At 35.4% G+C, this 25921-nt stretch overlaps 2 protein-coding genes across 2 annotated transcripts in view; one reads left to right on the top strand and one right to left on the bottom strand.

Moving 5' to 3' along the window:
* The window catches only part of PARPBP (PARP1 binding protein), a 90614-nt gene extending 85150 nt beyond the window's left edge, over positions 1 to 5464 (top strand). Inside the window, exons 10-11 of the mRNA XM_060164757.1 lie at positions 4516 to 4651; positions 5124 to 5464. Coding sequence (XP_060020740.1) covers positions 4516 to 4651; positions 5124 to 5464 — 477 coding nt within the window. The remainder of the gene's footprint in view (positions 1 to 4515; positions 4652 to 5123) is intronic.
* Positions 5465 to 6052: 588 nt separating this feature from the next.
* Positions 6053 to 7197, bottom strand: PMCH (pro-melanin concentrating hormone). The gene is made up of 3 exons (XM_060165825.1): positions 6949 to 7197; positions 6407 to 6605; positions 6053 to 6102 (listed from the first exon to the last, which is right to left on the bottom strand). The coding sequence occupies exons 1-3, from the start codon at positions 7195 to 7197 to the stop codon at positions 6053 to 6055; spliced, it is 498 nt and encodes a 165-aa protein (XP_060021808.1).
* Between the last annotated feature and the right edge of the window lie 18724 nt (positions 7198 to 25921).

Raw genomic sequence — 25921 nt, 5'->3', positions numbered from 1 at the left:
TGTTTTGGCTGAAGTAATGAGGTTGGAATTTATTGCGTACCTTCTAAGTGTCAAGTGTTATACTAGGTATTTTATATCCCTCATTCCAATTAATCCTTGTTGAAATCTAGAAGGCATTATTTTCCAGACCATATACCTAGTAAGTAACAGAACAGTGGTTGTATTCAGGTGTAAGACTTCAAAGTTTATGCTGTTTCCAAAGTGTAAACGAAGGCATAGTAATTATAATGGTCGTCATTTGATATACTTACAAATTCATATGCCATTAAGAATAGCAAATCTCTGTTCTTTTGAAAATGTGATAATGTAAGAATGAAAAGGTGAATTTTGAATATTTAGTTTTAGTTATATATTTAATAGGTATGTTGAGTAATTTCTTTTTCCAAACTTGTTGATAAAATGTATAGCCCCCGCTATAATGGGGGCTTAGAAATTTCATTTTCTTATTAATACAGCTAACTGAGAGTTTCTGTGACTTTTCAATATTTTGACTCATTTGTCTTAATTTAACTGGAGTCAGGCTTTCCTATGTGAAGTACTATTTTCCTCAAACTGGGAACCTACTAATAATTTCAATTTAAAAAGAGCTTGTGGCAAAAGGACTTTTCCAATTCTTGGCAAGTTTGAAGTTCATTGCAATTTTACTGTGGATAGAAATCTTTCCAAAGGGGGGAAATCACTCTACAAAGGAAAACTTTGAATCTTTTTCTCTCATGTGACTTGAACATAAAATGATTTTAACAGCCATGTATGAATCTGGACATTATTCTTAGTTGTTAAGTACTTCAAAAGCACTTTCAAAAGGGAATTGTTTTGCTTATTTGTGATTCCAAATCAAATACACAGAGAGATTTGGAAGATTTGCAACAGGAAGTAATCTCAATTCTATGTAGCCACTAATCTTGTGCAGAAAAATTCAACTTTTATGAACAAAGGAAAAGCAATCTCTTTTAAGTTATAAATACAAGTCAATGTAGCTTGTATTGTTTTAATAACCAAAATGAAGAAGCTGATTGTAAGTTCATTTTTTGAGCTGCATTCCTAGAATCATTTTAGGGTTCGCCAGGTCCTGAGACACCTAATTCAACAGATTTCTTACTCTATAGGAGTACTTTCTTCATATGTTACTACATTAATAACTGTATAGTATCTACATATATCTTTAGAGTTACATAGCTGTTTCATGTTTTTAACTTCATTTAATCCTCACAACTCTATGAGGTAAATATTCCCATTTATATGTGGATAAGTGAGAGGTTTAGAGGTTTACCCAAGATCATCTACTTAGTAAGTGATAGGGCCAGTATTAGAAGCCAGGTCTTTTGACCACAAATCTGATGCCTTTTCCATCACATCATCTTGTTTCTTTGTGCGGGTTTCTTAGTTGGACATCACATTGTTGGCTCCAGTCAAGTTCATGATCAGTTAAAATCTCTAGGTCTTTATTTCATATGTTGTTTTTAAGTCAGGTTCTCCTCGTCCTGTACATCTGTAATTGATATTTTGAACTTAAATACAGGACTTTGTTTATCCTCATTCATTTTCATCTTATTATTTTCTACTTATGGTTCTAGCCTTCTGAGATCTTTTCAATCTTGATTCTATTATCCAATTTATTTATTATTTCTTCCAGCTGTGTGTCAACAGCAAATTTTATAAGTAGAATGTCTTTGTGATTATGGAAGCCATCCTAGTAATCTCTTTAGTATACTGTGTGCCTGTCACATAGTTGGAACTTAATAAGTGGTAATTGATAAAAAAGATCTTTGTACAGGGCAGGGAAAAAACACAAATATAATCTTTTACAAAAAAGAAAAAAAACACCCTCAATATAACCACTCTCAGTTATTACTTTTGGATATAAGTATTCCAAGATTGCCATAGAACCATTGTGGTTCTCTCTTGTGTTTTGATATGTTTATAAATAATATTTTTCATGGTAAACATAGTGGTTAACTGATTTTCTTTCACATCTCAACCCATAATCAGTATTTTAAGAATTTCCTTCTAACTCTAGTTTTCTGAAACTGCCCTACTGTCACTAAGAGCTAGAGAATTTCTCTATGGGGGGCCTAAGGAGAAGAAATCTAGCTGTCAGGAGGGCTTATTGAACTTATTTTGCGACTGTATTTACATAGCAAAGAAAGCTTTTTACTCAGATGTATGTTTAAAATTAATAAAAATGCCAACTTTCTAAAGAAATTTTTATTCACATGCAGCATGAGATTGAGAAAACATCAGTTGTCTGTATTAAATAATATAATTATTGTATTTTTATTTAGAGTGATTTATGAGTGGTACTGATGAAGGTTTTGTGGTGGGAGGCTCTAGTCCCCCAAGCCACCTGTAGGTGCCATCACTATCTGGATATTATGGGAGTGATCCTTGCCAGCCACTTAGCATCCATTTACTTTCATGGCCTTACCATACTCTTTATAACTCTCTGTAAGCAATAAGTTTATAATTTTCTATTAGTAACTGGCAAAATGAAAGAAACGTATAAAAAGATGTCAGCAGCTAGTATTGGTTTTGTAGATGGAAATAAATGTTTTTGGATAATTTACTACAGTGATGATATGATGTAATATAATATAAAGTTTATTTTATTAACAAAATTTATTTTAATAGCTTTATTAATTGTTTTAATTCTCTACTTATGGAATTAATAAAGTCCAAAAAGGCCTAGTTAAAACCTTCAGTTATATTTTAGGGCATCTCATGGTAGAAAATATATAGTAGTAGTTGCATTCATGTGGGTTCATGAAGATACTGGGCTGTAGCTCTGTTCATTATCAAGAGCCTACTGTATTTCACTTCTAAAAAAAATAGTTTTTCATCTTTTACATTTTCACATTTTTTTCAATTTTGTGTATTTTTGTGCATAAATGGAAGATAAATTCTAATTGTCTACATCTTCAAGCAAATTAAATATAATTTTTAGTCCTCTGGGAGTTACAGGCTCTCATAGACACCATTACTCAGAAAGATATAAAATTTGTCATCCTGAGAAAACTTGCTTTTATGGAGCAGCTGGACTGGAGACTATTCTGATTTCTTCTAAAATATAGTCAGTGGATTTCACTGCTGTTATCTTTGCAAACATCTGAGTGGGTTAATGTAGTTATCGTTCTGAATATACAGCATAGTGTATAATTACTGAATATATAATGTAAAGTCATGCTGTTTTAGACTTCGTGAACTGTATCAATACATGCTCTGTGAGTATTATTTAGCATAATGTAGTTATACTTTGAAGTATTAATTTTTGAATTGTTGAAGTCCTCTTTATTTAATCATGTATTTGAAATAAGCTTTGTCTGTTTCTGAAAAAGATTTGAGATGATTTCTAATTATTTGGAGAAATCTCCCTACTATAACCAAATGGCATTACACAGCAGCTGCAATTGTTGAAATTTGCATTATCTGTGTAGATTACTTTTGTTCTGAAATTAAGTTCTCTCCCTAAAACAGCCACTGGTTTTATGTTTGCAGAATACATTTCCAAAAATACTTTCTTGGCATGGTGCTTAAGAATTAAATTTAGCTTTCTAATTTTCTCCTATTTGTCATGTTTGAAGATAATTACAGGAGCATACTTTGAATACTCAACTATTAAATCCCTTGGTCACATCTTCTTAGAATGATATAATCAAATCATATTTCTTAATTTTCTAAATATTCATGTTTTGTTTTGTTTTTTGCGTTACGTGGGCCTCTCCCTGCTGTGGCCTCTCCCGTTGCGGAGCACAGGCTCCGGACGCGCAGGCTCAGCGGCCATGGTTCACGGGTCCAGCTGCTCCGCGGCATGTGGGGTCCTCCCGAACCGGGGCACGAACCCGCGTCCCCTGCATCGGCAGGCGGACTCTCAACCTGCATCGGCAGGTGGACTCTCAACCACTGCGCCACCAGGGAAGCCCTAAATATTCATGTTTTTAATTAAATAATGCCTTTCATTCACCACTTTGTTTTATCTTTCACTTTCTTTGTTAGTTTCCTATCTTTGTTTCTTTCACCTTCTCTTATTTTTCTTTTTTATCCTAACATTTCTCCCTTCCTTAATTTCTCTAATTTCTTGAATTCCATATGCTATTTTTTCCTAAAAGAGTTGTACCCTGTAATTCTTTAAGATTGAAAACTTGTATTTTTCTAGGATTACATATATCATGTATATCATTATTAAACATAACAAAACCACTTTCTAAAGCATCTCAGACATAGGAATGTGTAACAAAGGTCTTTGAAGAGTTTATAATTGATTTGCCTAAGCTTTTACAAAAATTATCAAAAACATACACAAAGCTGGTATTACTGAAAAGAACAAAAATGCTGGTTGTAGCAGTGAATGAGTTTGCAAACTATGAAACATCAAGGATTAAAAGTTCCCACAGATAATGAAATATTTAAGGGAAATTTTTATGATACCTCAGTGACTACAGAGTATATTTCTGTCTAGATGAAAAACTAAATAAAAATAAAGGATAAATTGTATATTTTCTCCTTTTTTCCTGTTACCAGATGAAGCAAACCTTAATTAGATCTCAGTTTGCTTGTACTTACAAAGATGACTGCATGATAAGCAAGGATAAGTGGAATAGTGTTAATTCAGCATCAAAGCCTTTGTGTGTTCTTCACATGGAAAATGACCTTTCTGGTAATTGACCTTATTTGAGCAATTTAATAACAATTCAATTCTAGTGTACTAATTGGTTTTAACTTAAGTAAAACTAGATTTTTTTTTGCAATGTAAAGGTTTATATTTTTATAGACCTGAGTTTATTTAAAAAGTTATATCTAAGTACAAATATATGTATAGGAATAGGACTCAGTTTGATTTAACTAAATGTATTTAAGAAATAATTTGCAGCATTTAAGGATTAAGCGTTATGCATCTAGACAAAGCAAATTTATTGTTTGTAGGGATGAAAAGTGATATGGTAAAATGCAAAGAAATGTGATAGTAATATAGCTGTATTTGTTCATCATGTAATTTATATCATTATTTGATTGTAAATCATAAATTTTAAAATATTCTTTAGCCATTTAAAAAGTTTTTTGTAAAATTCTCATGTGTAATAATTTTAAGTATTATATAATTTCTTTCCTCTTTTCATCTTGCATAACAGGAGGTGTAAATTCATCTGTTGGAAGACCAACAATTGGAACAAGTTCTGGAAATGTTCATCTGGACAGAAGTAAAAATGAAAAAGTGGCAAGAAAATCAATTAGTCTGACAGGAAATAAAGGCTCAAAAAGGAAACAGGTGGATTTGGATGATGAAAATATTCTCTGTGATAATGGAAACGAACCACCTCAACACAGAAATGTTAAGATACCTAAGGCATCAAAAGATTTGCAGAGTAAATTAGATGGCAAACTAGTTAGAGCTGCAAAAAGCAACAAATGTACCGCCAAGAACAAATTGATTACTGGCCAGACAAAGTTAACTCAGTTTTTTAGACTATGAATTTGTCTTTTATGTTCTTTAGGTTTATGTATATATAAAACCATTCACCAAAGGCATCTACTTAATTTTTTTTTTTTTTTTTTTTTTTTTTGTGGTACGTGGGCCTCTCACTGCTGTGGCCTCTCCCGTTGCGGAGCACAGGCTCCGGACGCGCAGGCTCAGCGGCCATGGCTCACGGGCCCAGCCGCTCCGCGGCATGTGGGATCTTCCCGGACCAGAGTATGAACCCGTGTCCCCTGCATCATCAGGCGGACTCTCAACCACTGCGCCACCAGGGAAGACCCCATCTACTTAATTTTTAAGAGATCAAAGTGTAAATTATGGTGCTTTATTATTTTGGTCTGCAGTGTATGTAAGGTTAGCATGTTAAGCATTGTTTAAAAAATACTAGTAAGTCATAATTATGCAGAATATTCACAAAGTTTAATGCACAGGTAAAGCATATCATTTAGGTATATCTTAATACTACTTTCTTTGAAAACAGACATTTAAAATAATACAAGTCATAGTAACATTAAGGGCTTTTTTCCCCACAGGCAATTAAATGATTTTGTTTTCTTCTGAAATGATGATGTGGACCAACAGGTATCAGACTTGCCAGCAAGGTCGATAGACTCTTCCCAGCATACACCTGAGCACTGAAGGAAAAAAAAGCTTAAATTGTTTAAAGGACTAGTATCACACAAAATTGATTAGAAATGAAAGAATGGATCTAGTATAGCTAATTCTGAGTAAATCAAAATTATAGTAACTAATAACTAATTATAGTAACTAATTAAATACTTTTTAATTTCACATCTTTTGCAGGGGTCACATAAAATCAAGTAAATTGAACCATGGTCTTGTTTGATTTTGTCGTGATTGGACCCAAATTCAATTAAACTCAGATTTCTATTTTATGATATTAAGATATAAGAATTGAATTTTAAAAAGACTACTCACTGTCAAAATCTCTCCTTCCTATAGGAAATTTAGCTGAGTTTTCTTCATTTGCAATTTCTCTCTTTTCTTGTATTGATTCAGTATTTTGAACTTCATTCTCAGCTGGAAAAGCTACAGATCCTTTTAGTGCAAGATAAGGTTTTATAGCCAGATTCAGTGGCAGACCATTATTTAAGAAATTGTGTTTGGAACCTGCATTCTGTAAAGAAAAGGTTGATTTGTGTTTTAGCTGTCTTATTGGGAATAGAACTATGATACAATTGTGTAATATTCTTATTGATCAAAGATGCTCTACACTGTTTTGACTCTAAAAAATATTTTAGATACAAGGTTTTCAGGGAATAAAAACCTTTTGAATAAGAGATGTTTTCCAGAATGGAAGAACAACCTGGTATGTAGGAAATTTGATCAATTGTCCTAATGCATATTGTGACTTTTTTCACATACTTCTGCTTATAAAAGTATCGACTTTACTTCCAAAGGATTCATAAACATCATTCAAATTTCCACTGAAATAAAGGATAAGTCACATTGCCACTTACCTTTGAATTTTTGTTTTCCTCATCATTCATGAAATTGCTCTCATCATTTTTATATTCCTCCAGGGAAGGAACAACAATTGATTTTTCTTCAGTATCTTCCTTCTGAAAGGCTTTCCCCAACCTCAGTGTTTTAAATACCATGTCATCTTCTAAATTTCTTATTGACTTGGAGGCTGAAGGCGAAACACCTTGAGAAAGCAAAGAAAAAGTTAGTATTAATATGTAGGAAGAGAAACTCATTTTTGCCATTCTTAGTTTGATGTTTGCATGGAGTCAAACAAGGATGTGTAAAATGAAGTAAAATTTCTCAACCTGCTTTGTAAATGATTCCTACCTTTATATATTTTCCAGCTTGAATAGAAAGCACTTGAAAGACTTAGACTTTTGTCATTTTAAAAATGACTCATTAGATAGAAGCTAACTTTTTGTATAGCTGCTAATACTTACACTGTTTGGGTTTTAGTGGCATATTGTTTATTTTGAGTGTGAATTTTCTCAGAATCTGATTAAGATCCTTGGTAGAGAGCTTCTGTTGAGGAGATTATAGTCTCTTGAAAATGGGTTGTTATTAAGGAAGACCACAGGACATCAGGCTCTCCATATTCTTGTTTATTCATATTGTTCCCTTCTGTTTATTTTCTGATTAAGTAAAATATTAAAACTAAAGTTATTTCTTTCACTCAGGATAATAAGCGTCAAAGTTTAAATACATTTAATCCTGATTAAGTGGAAATAATCTTCAGAAAGAATTTTTTCCATAAATGCTCGGAATAGCCTTTGGTATTTAAAGTATATATGCCTGTCAGTATGAACAAAAAGTCATTCATGTTATATCTAAAATTGACCTGTCAGGTGTGTTTTATCTCTATATTTACAAAAGGGTATTACTGATATTTATTAATGAGTTTAGCAATTAATGAATAAGAAGTCCATGAAGAGAATATTTATGTGCTCCATAAATGTTAATTTTGCATAATGAGTATGTTGTATGATTTTTAATTAAACATTTCAGAGTTAATTTGTAATGTTGGCCCTGTAGAGTAAGAGAATACATTCTTGCGTATGTCTTCTGGTATATATGTGCAATAGTTTTTCTAGGGTATATTTCTAGTTATGGAATTGCTGGGTCTTGGAGTATGTACATTTCAGCTTTATTAATGCCAAAATGGTTACAGAATAGTAGTAACCAATTTAAACTCCCCCCTGCAGGTTATGAGAGGTCTTACTGCTCCAGGTTCTAGTTAACACTTGGGTATCTTATTGTGCTTTTAATGTTTATTTCTCTAATTACCAAAGACGTAGGATGCCTTTTCATATGCTTAAGTAAAATGCCTTTTAAAGAAAAATTTGTCTATTTCTCTATCAGATTGTTTGGGTTTTTCTTGTTGATTCATGGGAGTTCTTTATATATGCTGGGTATTAATTCTTTGTTAGTTGTATGTGTTTAAAATATTGTATTTTTTCTCACATTTCTTATCTTTTGAACCGCTTCATGGTGTCTTTTGGTGAACTAAACTCCTTAATTTTAATGTTTAAATTTCTTTTTTTTTTCTTTTTATGGTTAGTATTTATGTTATTTGGAAATCCTTCCAAACCCTGAGGTCATTATCATACTTCTATATATTCTAAAAGTTTAAGACTTTCACATTTAAATTTTTAATTCATCTAGAATCTTGTGTGTGAGAAAGAAATTTTAACTTTTCCAAATGTCCTTATATATTTCTTTTTTTTTTAACATCTTTATTGGAGTATAGTTGCTTTACAGTGGTGTGTTAGTTTCTGCTTTATAACAAAGTGAATCAGTTATATATATACATATATCCCCATAGCTCTTCCCACTTGTGTCTCCCTCCCTCCCTCCCACCCTCCCTATCCCACTCCTCTAGGTGATCAGAAAGCACCGAGCTGATCTCCCTGTGCTATGCTGCTGCTTTCCACTAGCTATCTGTTTTACATTTGGTAGTGTATATATGTCCATGCCACTCTCTCACTTTGTCCCAGCTTACCCTTCCCCCTCCCCATGTCCTCAAGTCCATTCTCTAGTAGGTCTGTGTCTTTATTCCCATCTTACCCCTAGGTTCTTCATGACATTTTTTTTTCTTAGATTCCATATATATGTGTTAGCATACGGTATTTGTTTTTCTCTTTCTGACTTCACTCTGTATGACAGTCTCTAGGTCCATCCACCTCACTACAAATAACTCAGTTTCATTCCTTTTTATGGCTGAGTAATATTCCATTGTATATATATGCCACATCTTCTTTATCCATTCATCTGTTGATGGACACTTAGGTTGCTTCCATGTGCTGGCTGTTGTAAATAGAGCTGCAGTGAACATTGTGGTACATGACTCCTTTTGAATTATGGTTTTCTCAGGGTATATGCCCAGTAGTGGGATTGCTGGGTCATATGGTAGTTCTATTTTTAGTTTTGTAAAGAACCTCCATACTGTTCTCCGTAGTGGCTGTATCAATTTACATTCCCACCAACAGTGCCACAGGGTTCCCTTTTCTCCACACCTTCTCCAGCATTTATTGTTTCTAGATTTTTTGATGATGGCGATTCTGATCAGTGTGAGGTGATACCTCATTGTAGTTTTGATTTGCATTTCTCTAATGATTAGTGATGTTGAGCATCCTTTCATGTGTTTGTTGGAAATCTGTATATCTTCTTTGGAGAAATGTATTTAGGTCTTCTGCCCATTTTTGAATTGGGTTGTTTGTTTTTTTGATATTGAGCTGCATGAGCTGTTTGTATATTTTGGAGATTAATCAATCCTTTGTCAGTTGCTTTGTTTGCAAATATTTTCTCCCATTCTGAGGGTTATCTTTTCTTCTTGTTTATGGTTTCCTTTGCTGTGCAAAAGCTTTTAAATTTCATTAGGTCCCATTTGTTTATTTTTGTTTTAATTTCCATTTCTCTAGGAGGTGGGTCAAAAAGGATCTTGCTGTGATTTATGTCATAGAGTGTTCTGCCTATGCTTTCCTCTAAGAGTTTTATAGTGTCTGGCCTTACATTTAGGTATTTAATCCATTTTGAGTTTATTTTTGTGTATGGTGTTAGGGAGTGTTCTAATTTCATTCTTTTACATGTAGCTGTCCACTTTTCCCAATACCACTTATTGAAGAGGCTGTCTTTTCTCCATTGTATATTCTTGCCTTCTTTATCAAAGATAAAGTGACCATATGTGCGTGGATTTATCTCTGGGCTTTCTATCCTGTTCCATTGATCTATCTTTCTGTTTTTGTGCCAGTACCAGACTGTCTTGATTACTGTAGCTTTGTAGTATAGTCTGAAATCAGGGAGCCTGATTCCTCCAGCTCCGTTTTCTTTCTCAAGATTGCTTTGGCTATTCGGTGTCTTTTGTGCTTCCATACAAATTGTGAAATTTTTTGTTCTACTTCTGTGAAAAATGCCATTGGTAGATAATTTATTTTCTTATTCACGAACATGAATACAAAGTACAAAGGTATTTTTCCATATTTATTTTGAACTTCTTTAATCTTTTAATGACATTTTGTTGTTTTCTTCATAAAGGTCTTGCTTATCTTTTGTTGCAAGATTTATAATTGTTTATAATTTAATTATAATTAAGCTCCTTATTTTTAGTTATTATAAATTTTATCTTTTAAAATACCTTTTCTAACATTATTACTGGTTTGTACACATGCAGTTGGCTTTTGTTTAGTGCTCTTATATACAAAAAGCTTGTTAAAGTCTTTAATTCCCTAATAATAATAATTATTATTATTATTTAATTCAATAGTTTATAAATGTATTAACTCTTTAAGGTTTTCCATGAAGACAGTTGATATAAATAATAAAATAATGACATTTTATTTCCTTCTTGCAAGCGTGTGTGTTTGTGTGTATTTATCTGTGTGTCTGTCCACGTGTGCGAACAGACTGACTGAAACCTTCTGTAAATGTTGGACATGGAGATAAGATATCTTTGAAGTATTACTTATTTTACAGAGAATGCTTTTAACTTTTCACCATCGAATATGATGTTTGCTCTAGATTTTTATGTAGACACCCTTTATAACTTGCAGGAAGTTCTTTGCTATTTCTGGATTACTAATAACTTTTGTCATGAATTGTTGAATGTTATTGAATACTTTTTCTGTATCTATTGAAATGATCATACTTTTTCTCCTTCAGTGTTTCATTGAGAAAATGAACAGATTTTTCTCATGTTAAAGCAACCATGTGTTTATGAAACAAATCTTTTAAAATATTATTGTATTCAATTTAGTAATATTTGATTTATATATTTTTCATTTATTATCATGAGTGAGATTGATCTGTAATTTCCCTATCTTCTATTGCCTTTGTCTTCCAAGGCATTAAGGTTGTACTAGCTTCATAAAATGAAGCAGGGGGCAGGGTTTATTCCTTTTTTCTTCTCCTGTAAAGTGATGTGGGCTTGGTGTTTTGTTGGTGGGCTTAATGGCTGATTCACTTTTTTCAGAGTTGTAGGAACATTCAGCTTCTCTGTTTCTTTTTTTTTCTTTTTTTTTTTTGTGGTACACGGGCCTCTCACCGCTGCGGCCTCTCCCGCCACGGAGCACAGGCTCCGGATGCGCAGGCCCAGCGGCTATGGCTCACAGGCCCAGCCGCTCCACGGCACGTGGGATCCTCCCGGACCGGGGCACGAACCCGTGCCCCCTGCATCGGCAGGCGGACCCCCAACCACTGTGCCACCAGGGAAGCCCCTCTGTTTCTTTTTTAGTTTGTTATAAGGATTTAAATTTTTATAGAATTTGTCCATTTCTCTTGTTTTCAAATATTCTAGTGTAAAGTTAGTTATGATATTTTCTTCTAAGTTTTTTAAGCCTTGCTTCATCTGTAGTTGTATTTCATTCTAATTATGCTTATTTGTGATCTCTTGGTCTCTGCCTCTCTCTCCTCTGCCTCTGTAATTTGATCACGCTTGCTATATAGGTTTATCAATTTTGCTGGCCTTTAAAAAACCTTTTGGCTTTGTTGATCTTCACTATATATTTTTTCTATTTTGTTAATTTCTGCTTTTTATTATTTCTTAAATTTGAGGTTCATTTTACTATTTTTCTAACTTACTAATTTAGAATAACTCATTAATATTTAGACTTTTAAAAAATACTGGCATTAAAGATTATACATCTCTCTTTATGTATCATTTTTATTAAGTCCCGCAATTTTTCTTTTTTTTTTGGCTGTGCCCTGCGGCATGCGGCATCTTAGTTCCCAGACCAGTGATGGAACCCTTGCCCTATGCATTGGGAGTGCAGAGTCTTAACCGTTGGACCTCCAGGGAAATCTCTAAGTCCCACAGTTTTGATAGGTAGAATATTCAATGTTTAATTCCAAGTTTTTATAATTTTCATTATTATTTCTTCTTCAACCCGTTAATTACTTAGATATTTTTAGCATTTAGAATATATGGGAATTGAAACTTTGGGGGAGAGGATACCGAATTCCAAACAAGTTGAGTTGTCAGAAATCTTGTTCTATAAATTATAGAGTAATTGAAATCAGTATTAGGTTGAAGTATTTGCAAGTGATGATTTTCAACTGTTTTTGACATACAAATAGTAATTTCATATGGTTCAACATACAGAAACTTGCCTTATGGCCTCTGATATCTTTATTTTGTGTAAAAGTTCTGAAAATTCTTGAAAAGAATATGTAGACATTATTTTTTTAAAATAAATTTATTTATTTATTTATTTTTGGCTGCAATGGGTCTTCATTGCTGCATGTGGGTTTTCTCTAGTTGTGGTGAGTGGGGGCCTCTCTTCATTGTGGTGCACGGGCTTCTCATTGTGGTGGCTTCTCTTGTTGCGGAGCATGGGCTCTAGGCATGCAGGCTTCAGTAGTTGTGACATGTGGGCTCAGTAGTTGTGCTCGTGGGCTCTATAGAGCAGGCTCAGTAGTTGTGGCGCATGGGCTTAGTTGCTCCACGGCATGTGGGATCTTCCTGGACCAGGGATCAAACCCATGTCCCCTGCATTGGTAGGTGGATTCTTAACCACTACGCCACCAGGGAAGCCGTATGTATACATTATTTTTGAAAGCAGGGTTGTGTATGTGTCTACAGGATGAAACATGATAATATGTTGTTCAAATCTTCTGTCTTATTGATTTTTTTGTCTGCATGAACTGTCAGTTACTGAGAGAGATATTTGCAAACCTTTCACTATGATAATGGGTTTAATTATATTTGTAGTTTGTAATTTTTTTTTTTTTTTTTTTTTTGCTGTATGCGGGCCTCTCACTGCTGTGGCCTCTCCCGCTGCGGAGCGCAGGCTCCAGACGTGCAGGCTCAGTGGCCATGGCTCACGGGCCCAGCCGCTCCGTGGCATGTGGGATCTTCCCAGACTGGGGCACGAACCCATGTCCCCTGCATCGGCAGGTGGACTCTCAACCACTGCGCTACCAGGGAAGCCCTGTAGTTTGTAATTTTTGCTTCATTTATTTTGAGCTTATGTTATTAGGACATTCAAATTAGAGATTGTTTTGTCTTTCCCATAAACCAAACTATGTGTCATGACCCTCTCTACCTTTATTAATGTGTTTATTACTATCACCTTTCCTGTATCATCTGTATGTCTTATATGTGTATGTTGAAAATATCATATAGCTGAATTTGGAATTTTTTATCTGACCTTCTTTGTCTTGGAGAGTTTAGTCCATTTACATTTATTCTGTTTACTGAATTACTAATATTCAGTACTACTGTCTTCTTTTGTGATTTTTATTTGTTCTAATATGTTTCCTCCTTCCCTTTCTTGCCTTGTGATTTACGTTTAATCTATTTCTCATTGTTTTAAAGGGTACCCTAGACATTTTAATATCATCTTCAGTTATTTACATTTAAAGTTAACCAGTATTTTTGTCCTCCTCGCAAATAATGTGAAGACCTGAAAATCCTTAACTCTGGTCACCACTGTTCTTAATTTGTATGCTATTATTTTCAAAGATTTAAGTTCTATCTTGATTTTTTTAATGAAACAAATTAGGGATTATTTTATTATTTTATACAGTTAACATTGGTTTAGATTTACCTACAAGTTTACTATTATTTTCCTCACCATTTCCTTTTATATCTGAGATCTTCCTTTGGACAATCATTTATCTTCTTTCTGAAGTACATGTTTCTGAAGTATACTAAGTTAGATGCTAATTTAGTGAAGTTCTGTTAATAATAAACTAAGCTATGTTTTGTTTTAATTAAATGTCTCTTGCTATTGTTCTTGAAAATTATTTTCATGACTATAAAATTAGTTGACAATTGTTTTCCCTTAGTACTTTATTATTGCTTCAATTCTTCTGGTTTTCTTTGTTACTGCACAGAATTCAGCTATTGGTTTTAATCATGATTCCTTTATATGTAATCTCTGTATTCTATCTAGCTGCTTTTAAAATCTTCTCTTTGACTTCATTGTTCTGCAGTTTTACATGATGTGTCTGGGCATGAATTTCTTATAATTTATCCTGGTTTAGATTCTTGAATCTGAGGGTTGATGTTTTTCATGAATTCTGGAAAAGTATTAGTTATTATTTCTTTGAATATTTCTTCTCCCCTGTTCTCTTGTTTTTTCTTCTGGAATTACCAATAGATATATATTGGGCCTGCCTGCTCACTCTATCCTCCATATCTTATAACCTCTGTTTCCTATTTTTCTCTTTCTCTCTGTGTGCTGCACTTTAAATAATTTCTTCAGAGTTGTATTCCAGTTCCCCAGTACACTTTCACTTGTATTTAATCTGCTGTTTAACCTGTGTATTGAGCTTTGAATTTAACTTCTTATATTTTATAAAAGTTCTAGTTGGTTTCTTTTCAGATCTGCCTGGTTCAATTATGGTTTTCTATTTTTTATTCATATTTTCAATCTATTTTATTGTCTTAAATCTATTAAACATTTATTTATTTTTATCTTTAAACATTTTATATTTGTACCTAGTTATTCAAGTGTCTCCTATATTTGCTTATTTGATTCTGCAGTTTGTTACTTCTTCTGATCCTAGCTCATAATGTCTTCTTCATGTGTTTAGTGAATTTTTATTTTGTTCCTGTATTCATTGAGTTGCATCCAAAGGAAAATTTGAAATTCCTGTGTTTTCTTCTGCCAGGTGCCTGGAGCAGTACCAATCCAGGACCACTTTATTTTATGGGTTTTTTTGGCCATGTCGGATCTTATTTGAGGCATGCGGGATCTTCGTTGGCGACATTCTGGATCTTTCGTTGCAGCGTGGGCTGTTCGTTGTGGCACGTGGGCTCTGTAGTTGTGGCACACGAGTTCTAGAGCGTGTGGGCTCTGTAGTTTGCGGCACATGGGCTCTCTAGTTGAGGCGCGTGGGCCCAGTAGTTGAGGCATATGGGCTTATTTGCCCTGCGGCATGTGGGATCTTAGTTCCCCGACCAGGGATTGAACCTGCGTCCCCTGCATTGGAAGGCAGATTCTTAACCACTGGACCACCAGGGAAGTCCTTCCAGGGCCACTTTAAACCAAAATTTCTTCTTGCAGTTTTTCAGGCCACAGAGTTAGTGCAAGTACCAAACTAAGCGAGTATTCTTTTGTCATTAGGAGTTCTCTGGTGTGTGTGTGTGTGTGTGTGTGTGTGTGTGTGTGTGTGTGTGTGTGTGTGTGTGTGTGTGTAATTCCCTTACCCCCACCCCCCCACTTCTTCTCAGAGCCATTCCTGACACAGGCATGTTTCCTTCTACGGCCCACATGTGCTGTCTTCTCTTCCAGCACATGTGGGCCATTAAAACCAGGTGCTAAGCCACCAGGAATTCACAGAATCTCTGAGCAAATGCAGGCTCTAATCCTTGTTAACCCCTGTGGAATATTGCACTTTCTCTTTTCTGGCCTTCTGTGGTTTTTCTTATTTTACCACCAGTCCAGCCATACTTAGCATTTTCAGTTTTTTACTGAGAGGTGTTCTCTATACAAGTAGTCTGCCATATTGCTGGAAATGGACGTCTCAATTCATTCTTTAGTGGAATCTCTGCAAGGGAATTTGAATCCATTTGCACAAAATGTATATGGTATTGAATATTAAATTATTTCCTTTTAAACTCGTGTTATGGGGCTATATTTCAAATTCTTAAATGGTGCTGTTTAATATTCTGATTTCTTTAAATATATTTGATCAGAGATGGGTGTAGTTAGCTGCTAATTCTCTTGGGGACTATTTAAATCTAATTAGGTACATGTTTCCTGAGAGTGTATTTATAAATAAAAGACTTCGAAGTCCTCTGACTTCTTTGCTCTTAGGGCTGCCTTATTTTTTTAATGTTGTTAATTGTGCCCTGGTTTGTTTCCCAGGGTATGAACCTGCTTTGGAGGTGGCTGTTTAATCTAAAAATGTCCTCATTAATGGTAACCTTTTTTCTTAGCTGTTGTTCTGGAAGTGTAATAAATATTAACAATTATGTATTTTGTTTTAAATTTCCACCAGATGAATTGGTTTGGCTGATCTTCACCCAAAATTGGGACCAAATCCAAACCATTTTGACAGTTTAGAAAACTTAGTTAATGTTTTCCTTTATTTTGCTTAAATTGTCATAGTCTCTGAACATTATGAGGTTTTCCCATAACCATTTAATTACGGAGATAGTTTCCAATTTTTTTAAATGATAATTTTTTTTAAACATTGGTTACTCTGATGTGCAATGGAGCATAGTAGATTTCTTTTCCATCGATGCTGAAAATTAAGTGTCCCCAAGTGGTAGAAAGGAACTTTGAAGAAGAAAAACTATTGCCAGATGGGCTTGGGTGGTTCAGAAAACCTTGGAAAGGCAAAAAGTTTTTATCAAATGCAATCTTCATTTTCTGAAGAACTACTACTAACACCATATATTTGTAAATCACTTTTTTGAAATTCTCTTTCCTTTAATTAACATATCTTTGCCATGTGATGCCAATAAATTCAATGCAACCCAAATTAGAGATTGGTCATTATTTTACTTAGAACTCTGAATTTCTTAATGGCTGATTTTATGAGTCTTAAAACCAAGATTGCTCATTTATATGATCAAAAGATATAAACTTAGAATTCCTTCTCAAATTTATACAGTGAAAAACCCATATACCTCCACCTAGATTCTACCATTAATTTATTAGTGTATTTGTTTTATTATCTGTCCATCTTTCTATCCCTCTAGTAATCATCTTGTTCTTTTAATGTACTTCAAAATATATTACATACATTAGTACACTTTCTATGAATTACTTCAACATGCATGTCATTAACTAGCTTTTAATATTTGTTTAGTTTTTTTCTTTTAAGGTAAAATTTACAAAAAATGTACAAATCAGAAGTGTATGTTTCCTGAGTTTTGATAAATGCATATACCTATGTAACCTACACTCAAGATAAGACATTGTCATCACCCCAGAAAGTTATCTCTTGCCTCTTCATAGTTAATTGCCACTACTCACCCACCTCCGCTCTTCACCCCAACCTTCAGCTCTGAGGAAATCACTGTTCTGATTTTTCCCACTGTGAATTAGTTTTGCCTGTTTTGGAATTATGCAGTATGTAATCTTTTGTGTAAGGCTTCTTTCACTCAACATGTTTGAGACATGAAGATATCCCCCTATACTTTGTCTAAAAGCTTTATGGTTTTCACTTTTACATTTAGGTCCTTGATCCACTTCAAATTAATTTTTGTGTGTGGTGTGAGTGTGAGGTAGGGATTAAGTTCCTTTTCTCATATGGATGTCAAGCTGTTTAGGCACCATTTGTTGAAAAGATTCTCCTTCCCCTATTTTGTTGCTTTGGTGCCTTTATCAAAAATTAAGTGACCAAAATACAGACTTATTTTTGGGCCCTCCAATTTGTTTATTGATCTAACTGGTGCTTATCTCAGTACCATATTACTGTAGTTTTAGAGTAATATTGAAGTCAAGAGTGTAAATGACTCAACTCGGTTCATTTTCAAAACTGCTTTGGATATTCTATGTCTCAACAAATTGCATCTTTGAAATCGTAGTGTATATTTTCTTATCACACTGGAATTATTAAACTAGAAATGAATAACAGAAAAATACTAAGACTATCTACAAATGTCTAAATATTAACCAACATACTTTTGAATAATGTGTGGTTCAAGAAAACAATCAATATAAATTAGAAGATATTTTGAACTGGTGATAATGAAAACACAGCATAACTTGTGGGATTCAGTTAATACGTGCTTATAGGGAAATACATAGCTCTAAAATGCATATTTTGGAAAATAAAAAAGATTGGAAACGTCAATGATTTAAGCTTACATCTGAAGGAATTAGTGAAAGAATAGCAAAGTAAACCCAAAGAAAATATAAGGAATTATTAAATACAAGAGCAGGAATCAATAAAACAGAATGCAATCATACAATAGAAAAATTTAACGAAGATAAAAGGTTAGTAAATTGATGACTTGTAGCAAGACTGATCAAGAAAGAAGGACACACACAACTAATATCAGGTATGTAAAAAGGGAACATTGCTACAGATCTTATAGACATTAGATAGTGAGTATCATGAACAACTTTTTGCAAAGAAATTGTCAAATTTAGATGAGCTGGATCAAGGATTGGCAAAACGTTTTTCTATAAAGGTCCACATGGTAAATATTTCAGGCTTTGTGGATTATACAGTTGCATCTGCTCAACTCTTCCACTGCAGCACAAAATCAGCCATGCACAATATGTGATGATTGGGTATGGCTGTGTCCCAGTAAAACTTTATTTAAAAATACAGACAGCCTGAGGGCCATAGTTTGCTGACCCCTGAACTAGACAAATGCTGTAGACAAAGAGACATAAGACTGGCACAAGAAGAAATAGAAAATCTAAATATTTCTATATCTATTAAGGAAATTGAATCTATAAAAACGCTTTGTCACAAAGAAAACTCTAGGCCCAAATGACTTCACTGTTAAATTCTTCCAAACAATAATAACAATCTTACAAAAAGTGTCAGAAAATAAGAAAAGAGGAACAGTTTCTGTGTAGCTCTGTAATGTATCAACTTGCCTAGCCTCAGTTACACCTTCCAAAATTTCTGTCCTTGTAGTTGGACTGGGCCACAAGAGACATTCTTGTGTGAGATTTGGAGGATAGAAATGAAGCAGCGGCCATTTTGTAACTCATACATGGTATTGCTTACCTGTCGGCTCACCTGGTTGGCTTGGGGCAGCAGTCAGACCTGCAATTCCCCTGAACCCACTTTCCATTTCTCTGACTCCTGGGATATGTGCATGTGTGTAGTTCTGTGATAAAGGGCACTAGCTTTCCTGCAGGACATCCATATCATCAATGTCAGATGCAGCAAGATCTGATAAGAGTTTCAGTCTGTCCTTATTGGTTTCAACTTGCTTGTGGATTCCAGCTTGTCCTTGCTCTTCCCTACTTTACATCCATCTTTCCTTTTCAACTGTCTGAGGCCCTGTGGACTCCAGCATCAGATGAAAGAATCTTATGAAGACTGCTTAATTAGCTTCCACAGTTGCACAATATCAAATCCCTGTAACAAATCGTGTATGTTTATATATAAGTATACATGCATATATGTGTGTGTGGTTCTGTTTCTCTGATTGAATCCTGATACATTTACTTACTCTTTTTATGAGTCTAGCATAAACTTGGTACCAAAACCTGACCAGGACGTTATAAGAAGGGAAAATTATAGGCCAATCTTTCTCATGAACATAGATGTAAAAATTCTAAACAATATTATCAAACAATCCAGTTATATGAAAAAGGTCACATTTCACGACGAGATGAAGTTTATTTCGGCATTGTAAAGTGGTTTAACTTTTTAAAACATCAATTAAATTCAGCACATTAAATGAATAAAGGAGAAAAGACATGATCGTCTCAATAAATGAAGAAAAGCACAGTGATCAGCTGTGTCCAATGCTGCTGGGTGAGTAAGATGAGAACTGAGAATTTATCTTTGATTTGGACGTGTGCTAGCTGCTGGTGAGCTTAATGAAGTTTCTCAGTGACTCTGATAGAGACCAAATCCCAATGGGAGAGGATTTAAGAAAGAATGGGAAGAGAATAAGTGGCAATGGTGAATATAAGCAATATGCCAACAGTTTACACTGAGGAATGCAGAAAAATTGGGCTGCGTGCAAAGGGTGTGGCGCCAAGGGAAGATTTCTTTTTAAAATGGAAGACATTATAGCATGGTGATAAGCAAGAGAAAGAAGGGGCATGCTGAATTTGTGGGACTGAACAGGAGGTTTTACAAGCTATTGACTGGAGTAAAAATGAGATTCATTCCCATTCCCAACACTTAAGTGTGTGTGGTGGTAAAAAGACCACTGAAGTGGAGAAGGCCAGAAGGGTGTTGATTACGCAGAAGAGTGGAAAGGGAGGAGAGGGGAAGCACAGAGCCATTTGGAGATGAGACTGTGTGGGTGATAGATGACTAGAGTGGCTCGTATTTGGATGGAGAGCAAGGATAACGGTATATGGAGTGGTAGATTTGTCTGGCAAGAGAATTAGTCCTGGCGTTTCCTTAGAAAGGGGTTCTCTCTCTCTCTCTCTCTCTCTCTCTCTCTCTCTCTCTCTCTCTCTCTCTCTCTCTCTCTCTCTCTCACGTTTATGTAGTTGGCAGGGAAGGATATCTCCTGGTGGGCATTTATGCCACTCAAAATTCGGCAGTTGGAATTAGGAGGTTACACTTCTGAAAGAGTTTGAATCTGTATGCTGAGTTGTCTCCATTCTTTCCAGGAAGAATCCATTTTAGTCTGTCTTTAATTTGAGGGTTCAGAGGAGAGATTGAAGGCTTCCAGAACCCAGCCTTGCATGGAGTGCTTAGAGATGCTTCATGTATATGGGGCTCAGCTGAGAGTTGTGGAGACGGTAAAGCTCTTCAATTTTGCTCTAACAGTGGGGTTGGGTAGGGGTTCTTCCCACCATGCTCAGTGCAGTGGATTTGTGGGATGGTAGGTGGGAGATGTGGGGAGAGTTGCTGATGCTTAACAGGAATTAGTCCAGTGAATATGAGACCAGGTGAGTAGGAACATTGGTATCCTCAAACTTTGTTCCACTGTTGCAACTGCTAAATGTGGGTTAATTGATTTAAATATTTATATTGCTATAGTATGTATTTGAGTTATGGGCCTGCCTTGCATACACTTTCCTCCTTTTAGTTAACTGTGTAAACATTTGAATTCATCTCTGTCTACGAAGGCTAGTGGACTGGCTTTTCCCTGAGTCTCATAACTAGATGATATGTTGCTATTAGTGTCATATAAGCACAATTAATAACATTTTTTAAACAGCCAAATGAAGAGCCAGTCAGTCTAGTGAATTACGCATTACCAGTTTTTAGAGCTTAGACTAATATCTTGATAATTGCCTTAAAACTTTAATGCAACAAATCAAGGTAAAAGTAACATCAAGAGTTATATGAACATGCTTGAGATTATGTTTCTGGCCAAATTTTTCAATTTCTTGCCAAGGTGATTCTTGGATATTGTTTTGATTCTTGGCAATTTTGGAGTCGTATGATAGCATCCTTCCAAAATAACAGTCTGATGATAGCTCTTGATATTGGGTTACCAAAAAGGATTATTGCATTGTATACACTGATTCATAATTTCAGGCTTCCTCACCATTTTGGTAAATACTGCATTGAATCTTCATTGTCGCACATGTTAGGAATCCTAGTATTTGTACTTCATGACTGTCTCAAGCCCTTAGACATTCCTGATTATCATGTTGAGAACTCTAGACTCTCACATTTTGAAATGCGGTGGTTTCTCCTATGTAGGATGAATATGAGATTCAGTTTTTCTACTTCATTTTCTTCTGTTTGTGGTAGAGATTAGATAAGATAGAAGCATCTTGATATTGATTTACATGCCATTCTTTTCTTTCTATTTAGGTACAGTGCTCTTTTCTGCCATCACAAATTTGTTCATGTTATTCTCCACTCTTAGAACTCCCTCATCTTGTCTCTCCACCCATCTAAATCTCAAATATTCTTCAAGACCTTTCTCTTTTTCTTAACTCCTACTTTTGTAATGCATAATCATCCCATTTAGAAAATAATTGTTAGTATATTTATTAGTTTATCAAGGCCCTACATATCTGCAGAAGCTTGCATTGATAGCTTCAGTCGTTCATTGTTTCCTATATCCGTACCATGTAATTTTGCTTTCCCATCTTGGGCAGGGTGACCTGCCCACTCCTTGACTTTGGCCTCAGGTAGGTGACTTGCTTTAACTAAGGAAGCAGTCTTTCACATTGGGGGATTCCCTCTTGAACCTCTGCCATCACCATGAGAACATTCCCCTGCTAGCCTGCTGCAGAGAGGACCACATGGGGCAGAGCCCCAGTTGTCACAGCTGAGGCCATCCTCAGCAGACATCCATTCAAATAACAGACTTTAGAGCAAGTCCAGCTGAGGTCAGCAGTGCTTCCTGGCAGACTCCCAGCAGACTCCAGAAACACAAGCTATAGGATGAAGTTTTGTGTGTGACATAGCATTACTGTAGCAGTAGATAATTGATGCAAATGTCCTACGTGGCCTGGCCCATGCCTTCCTTGCTAAGTTTATTTCTTATTCTTCCTTACTTCTTTCATCACTCTCCAGCCATATTGCCCTTTTTTTGTTCCTCTTAAATGCCAAGATAATTTTTGGCTTAAGATCTCTGCCCTGCTGTCCCCTCTGTCAGGAGCATCTTCCTCCTGTTATCTGTGTGGGCATCGTCATGAGGTTCGTAATGTCCTACTTTCTGAGATTGCTTCCTTGTCTCCACTGCCTAGGGGAAACTTCTTCCCAGTTATTCCCATTCCATTTCACTCTTTATTTTCTTCACTGTGCTTATTATTTTCTAAACTTATTTGTTTACATGTTTATTGTCCATCTCCCCCAATGTCCCTGAGGTAGGGACCTTGTTTTTTTATCCCCAATATCAAGAATAGAGTCTGGCATATAATAGACTTTCAATAAGTAAGAGATAAATGTATGAATAAATTTTTATTAAGAGGCCAGATGGGACAAAGTATGATAGGTTCTAGAATATGATAGAGTATTGTATTGATTTCCTAGGGCTGCTGTAACAGATTTCCATAGACTTGATGGCTTGAAACAACAGAAATGTGCTTTTCATAGTTCTGGAGGCCGGAAGTCTGAAGTCACGCTGTAGGCAGGGCCACACTCCCTCCACAGGCTCTGACATGGTCTTCTCTGTGTCTGTCCTCTGTGTGTCTGTCCCCAATATCCCTCTGCCCCTCTTTTATTCATGTGATGACATTTAGAGCCCACCAGGATAATCTAGGATTACCTCTTCATCTCAAGATCCTTAACTTTAGTCACATCTACAAAGATAGTTTTTCCCCTAATAAGGTTTCATTCAGAGATTTGACATGAATACATTTGGGGGTGGTGGTGGCAGTATTTTCTGGCCTACCACAAGTATAGATATGATAAACTCTAGAATGTGGGAGGCAGAATAGCATCGTTTAAGATCCTGTGCTGTGGAGCCAGAGTGTTTGGGTTTGAATCTTTCAGTTTTGCCACTTATTGTATGCATGTGACCATGTTACTTAACCTCTCTGCTTAGTTCCTCTCCTGAAAAACGCAAGTAATGTTGGTACCTACTGCAGAAGGTTGTTGTGAGAATTGATATGTAAGCACTTAGTTGTTCCTGGGACATAGTAAGTGTTCAGTAAATATCATTACACTTGTAAAGCAATACCTACTGAGCATTTCCAGTGTGCCAAGCTTTGTGCTAAGCACAATTTGTATCTTAGCTAATTTAATCCTCACAACAACCCTATGAGGTAGAGACTAAGCCACTTGTTCAGGATTGTACATCTAGAAAGTGGTAGAGGTAAGAGTCAACTCAGACAGTGTCTCATGAGTCTGCCCTCTTAACCACTTCATATATAGTTTCTCTGCTGCTGCTGCTGTTATTTTAAAATAATTGCTGTGAGATTTCTTTTGGCTATTAACATTTCCAGGAAAACCAGAGATTTCTGGATGATGTGAATCAGAGTAGAAATCATGAATCTTTATAGCCTTTTTTTAACCATTTTTTAAATTGAAGTAAGTTAATTTACAATGTTGTGTTAGTTTCAAGTATACAGCAGAGTGATTCAGTTACACACACACACACACACACACATATATTCTTTTTAAGATACTTTTCCATTATAGGTTAATAAAAGATATTGAATATAGTTCCCTGTGCTATACAGTATGTCCTTGTTGTTTATCTATTTTATATATAGTAGTATGTATATGTTAATCCCCAACTCCTTATTTATCTCTCCCCCCACCTCCCTGCTATCCCTTTGGTAGCCATAAGTTTGTTTTCTCTGTCTGTGAGTCTATTTCTGTTTTGTAAGTAAGTTCATTTGTATAATTTTTTTAGATATGATATGATATTTGTCTGACTTACTTCACTTCACTCTAGGTCCATCCATGTTGCTGCAAATGTATCGTCTTATTTAAGTAGACCTTCTTTTGGTAATATAATAGTTTGGTAGTCAAGACCTTTTTATGAAACATGAATTGGCTGGGAAAGATTATGGAGACACCCACCCCCTCTTTAAATCTATGTATGTCGAACCAGCTAGCTAGCCTCTTCCTTTTATCTTGCTCAGTGCAGAATATACTTGAAAAATCTCCTTTTAGAAGCTTTTAGTAGAAGCACCTGCTTATCTACCATTTGTTGTTGTTGCAAGTATCCATGAGATCAGCTTTTAACCAGTTGTATATATTGCATAATTAAAACACTGAATTAAGAAAGGTCCTTTGTAAGATTGAGAAGTATCTGCTTCTGGTCTGTTAGAATGTAAGGGAACTGAGGGCCAGGAATTTTGTCAGTTTTGTTCCATTCTGTACCCCACCTTGGCCCCAACAGTGTCTTCAATATTGCACGCAGAGTACACCTTTAAAAATGCAAGTCAGATCACTTCACTTGCCTCTTCAAAATCCTCTGAAGGTTTCGCATCATTCTTAGAATTATATTCAAGGTCCTTATATTGCTTTCCAAGCTGCTTCTTGGTGCCCTCTCTGACTTTCTGATCTCGTCTTCTACACTCCTAAGTTTGCTCACTCATCTTCAGGCACATTAGCTTATTATTTGCTGTTCCGGGAACATGCAAGTTCCTTGAACTTGCTCTTTCCTTGCCTGAAACTCTCTTTCCTCAGGTATCTGCTGGCTTGCCCCTTCATCTCCAAATTTTGTCTCAAATGTCATCTTTTCAGTAAGGTTTTTCCCTAGCCAGCCATTTCCCTCTACACCCTGCCGCTCTTACCTGCTTTTTCTCCATAGAACTTAGTAACATATGACATGCTATATATTTTACTTATTTCTTTGTTGACTGGGTGTCTCTATCCACCAAAATGTAAATTCCATGAGGACGTGGCTTTTATCAGTTTGTTCCTTGCTGTATCCCTAGTGCTTTAAATGGGTTTGGTACATAGTTAGCGCTCAGTAAAAATATATTGAATAATTGAATAAATGTGCTGCAATGTGACAGTCCCATTAACCATCCAGCACAGATTGAGCTGGGATACGGCCTGCCTACCTAACAGTATTATGGAGATATTATTTCCATGGATTTATTTGTATTCTAAATGTTTGATTTTATAACTTTAATATTGTGTACTTGAAATGTTGTTAGTTCTCTGTATAGTTAAAGATAGCTAAACTCTCTTCTACCCTTTCTTTAACCACAACTTGGTGGAGTGGAATTCCCAGGCAAACAACCTGTTAACCATCTTTCTTGGATTTCATTTTGTTGTGTATATTTGGGGGGCAGTACTAGCAGGGGAAAAGGGACATTGTTTATTGGAAGGGCATAAGTTAGAATTCCCCATTTGCTATTTCAAACTCCCACAAATTCTTAATTGAAATTTTAATAAAAGCCAAATGAGGCTATATAGCATAAGATGAGGACAGGGTAATGTAGCATAGTTGCACTAACCACGTTTCAAGTGCTCAGTTGCCACATATGGCTTGTG

Source organism: Lagenorhynchus albirostris, chromosome 11 (assembly GCF_949774975.1).
Source record: "Lagenorhynchus albirostris chromosome 11, mLagAlb1.1, whole genome shotgun sequence".
NCBI classification, from domain to species: Eukaryota; Metazoa; Chordata; class Mammalia; order Artiodactyla; family Delphinidae; genus Lagenorhynchus; species Lagenorhynchus albirostris.
Note: the sequence above shows the minus strand (reverse complement) of the source record. Positions and strands in the feature narration are given on the sequence as shown.

Bases quoted from the DNA above. Each gene is read 5' to 3' on its own strand.
- PMCH (XM_060165825.1), bottom strand. From the start codon at position 7,197: ATGGCAAAAATGAGTTTCTCTTCCTACATATTAATACTAACTTTTTCT. The intron at 6,606-6,948 runs GTAAGTGGCAAT...TTTTCTTTACAG, and splicing joins AGGAAAACAAAAATTCAAAG to AATGCAGGTTCCAAACACAA. The intron at 6,103-6,406 runs GTGAGTAGTCTT...TTTTTCCTTCAG, and splicing joins AGGAAGGAGAGATTTTGACA to TGCTCAGGTGTATGCTGGGA.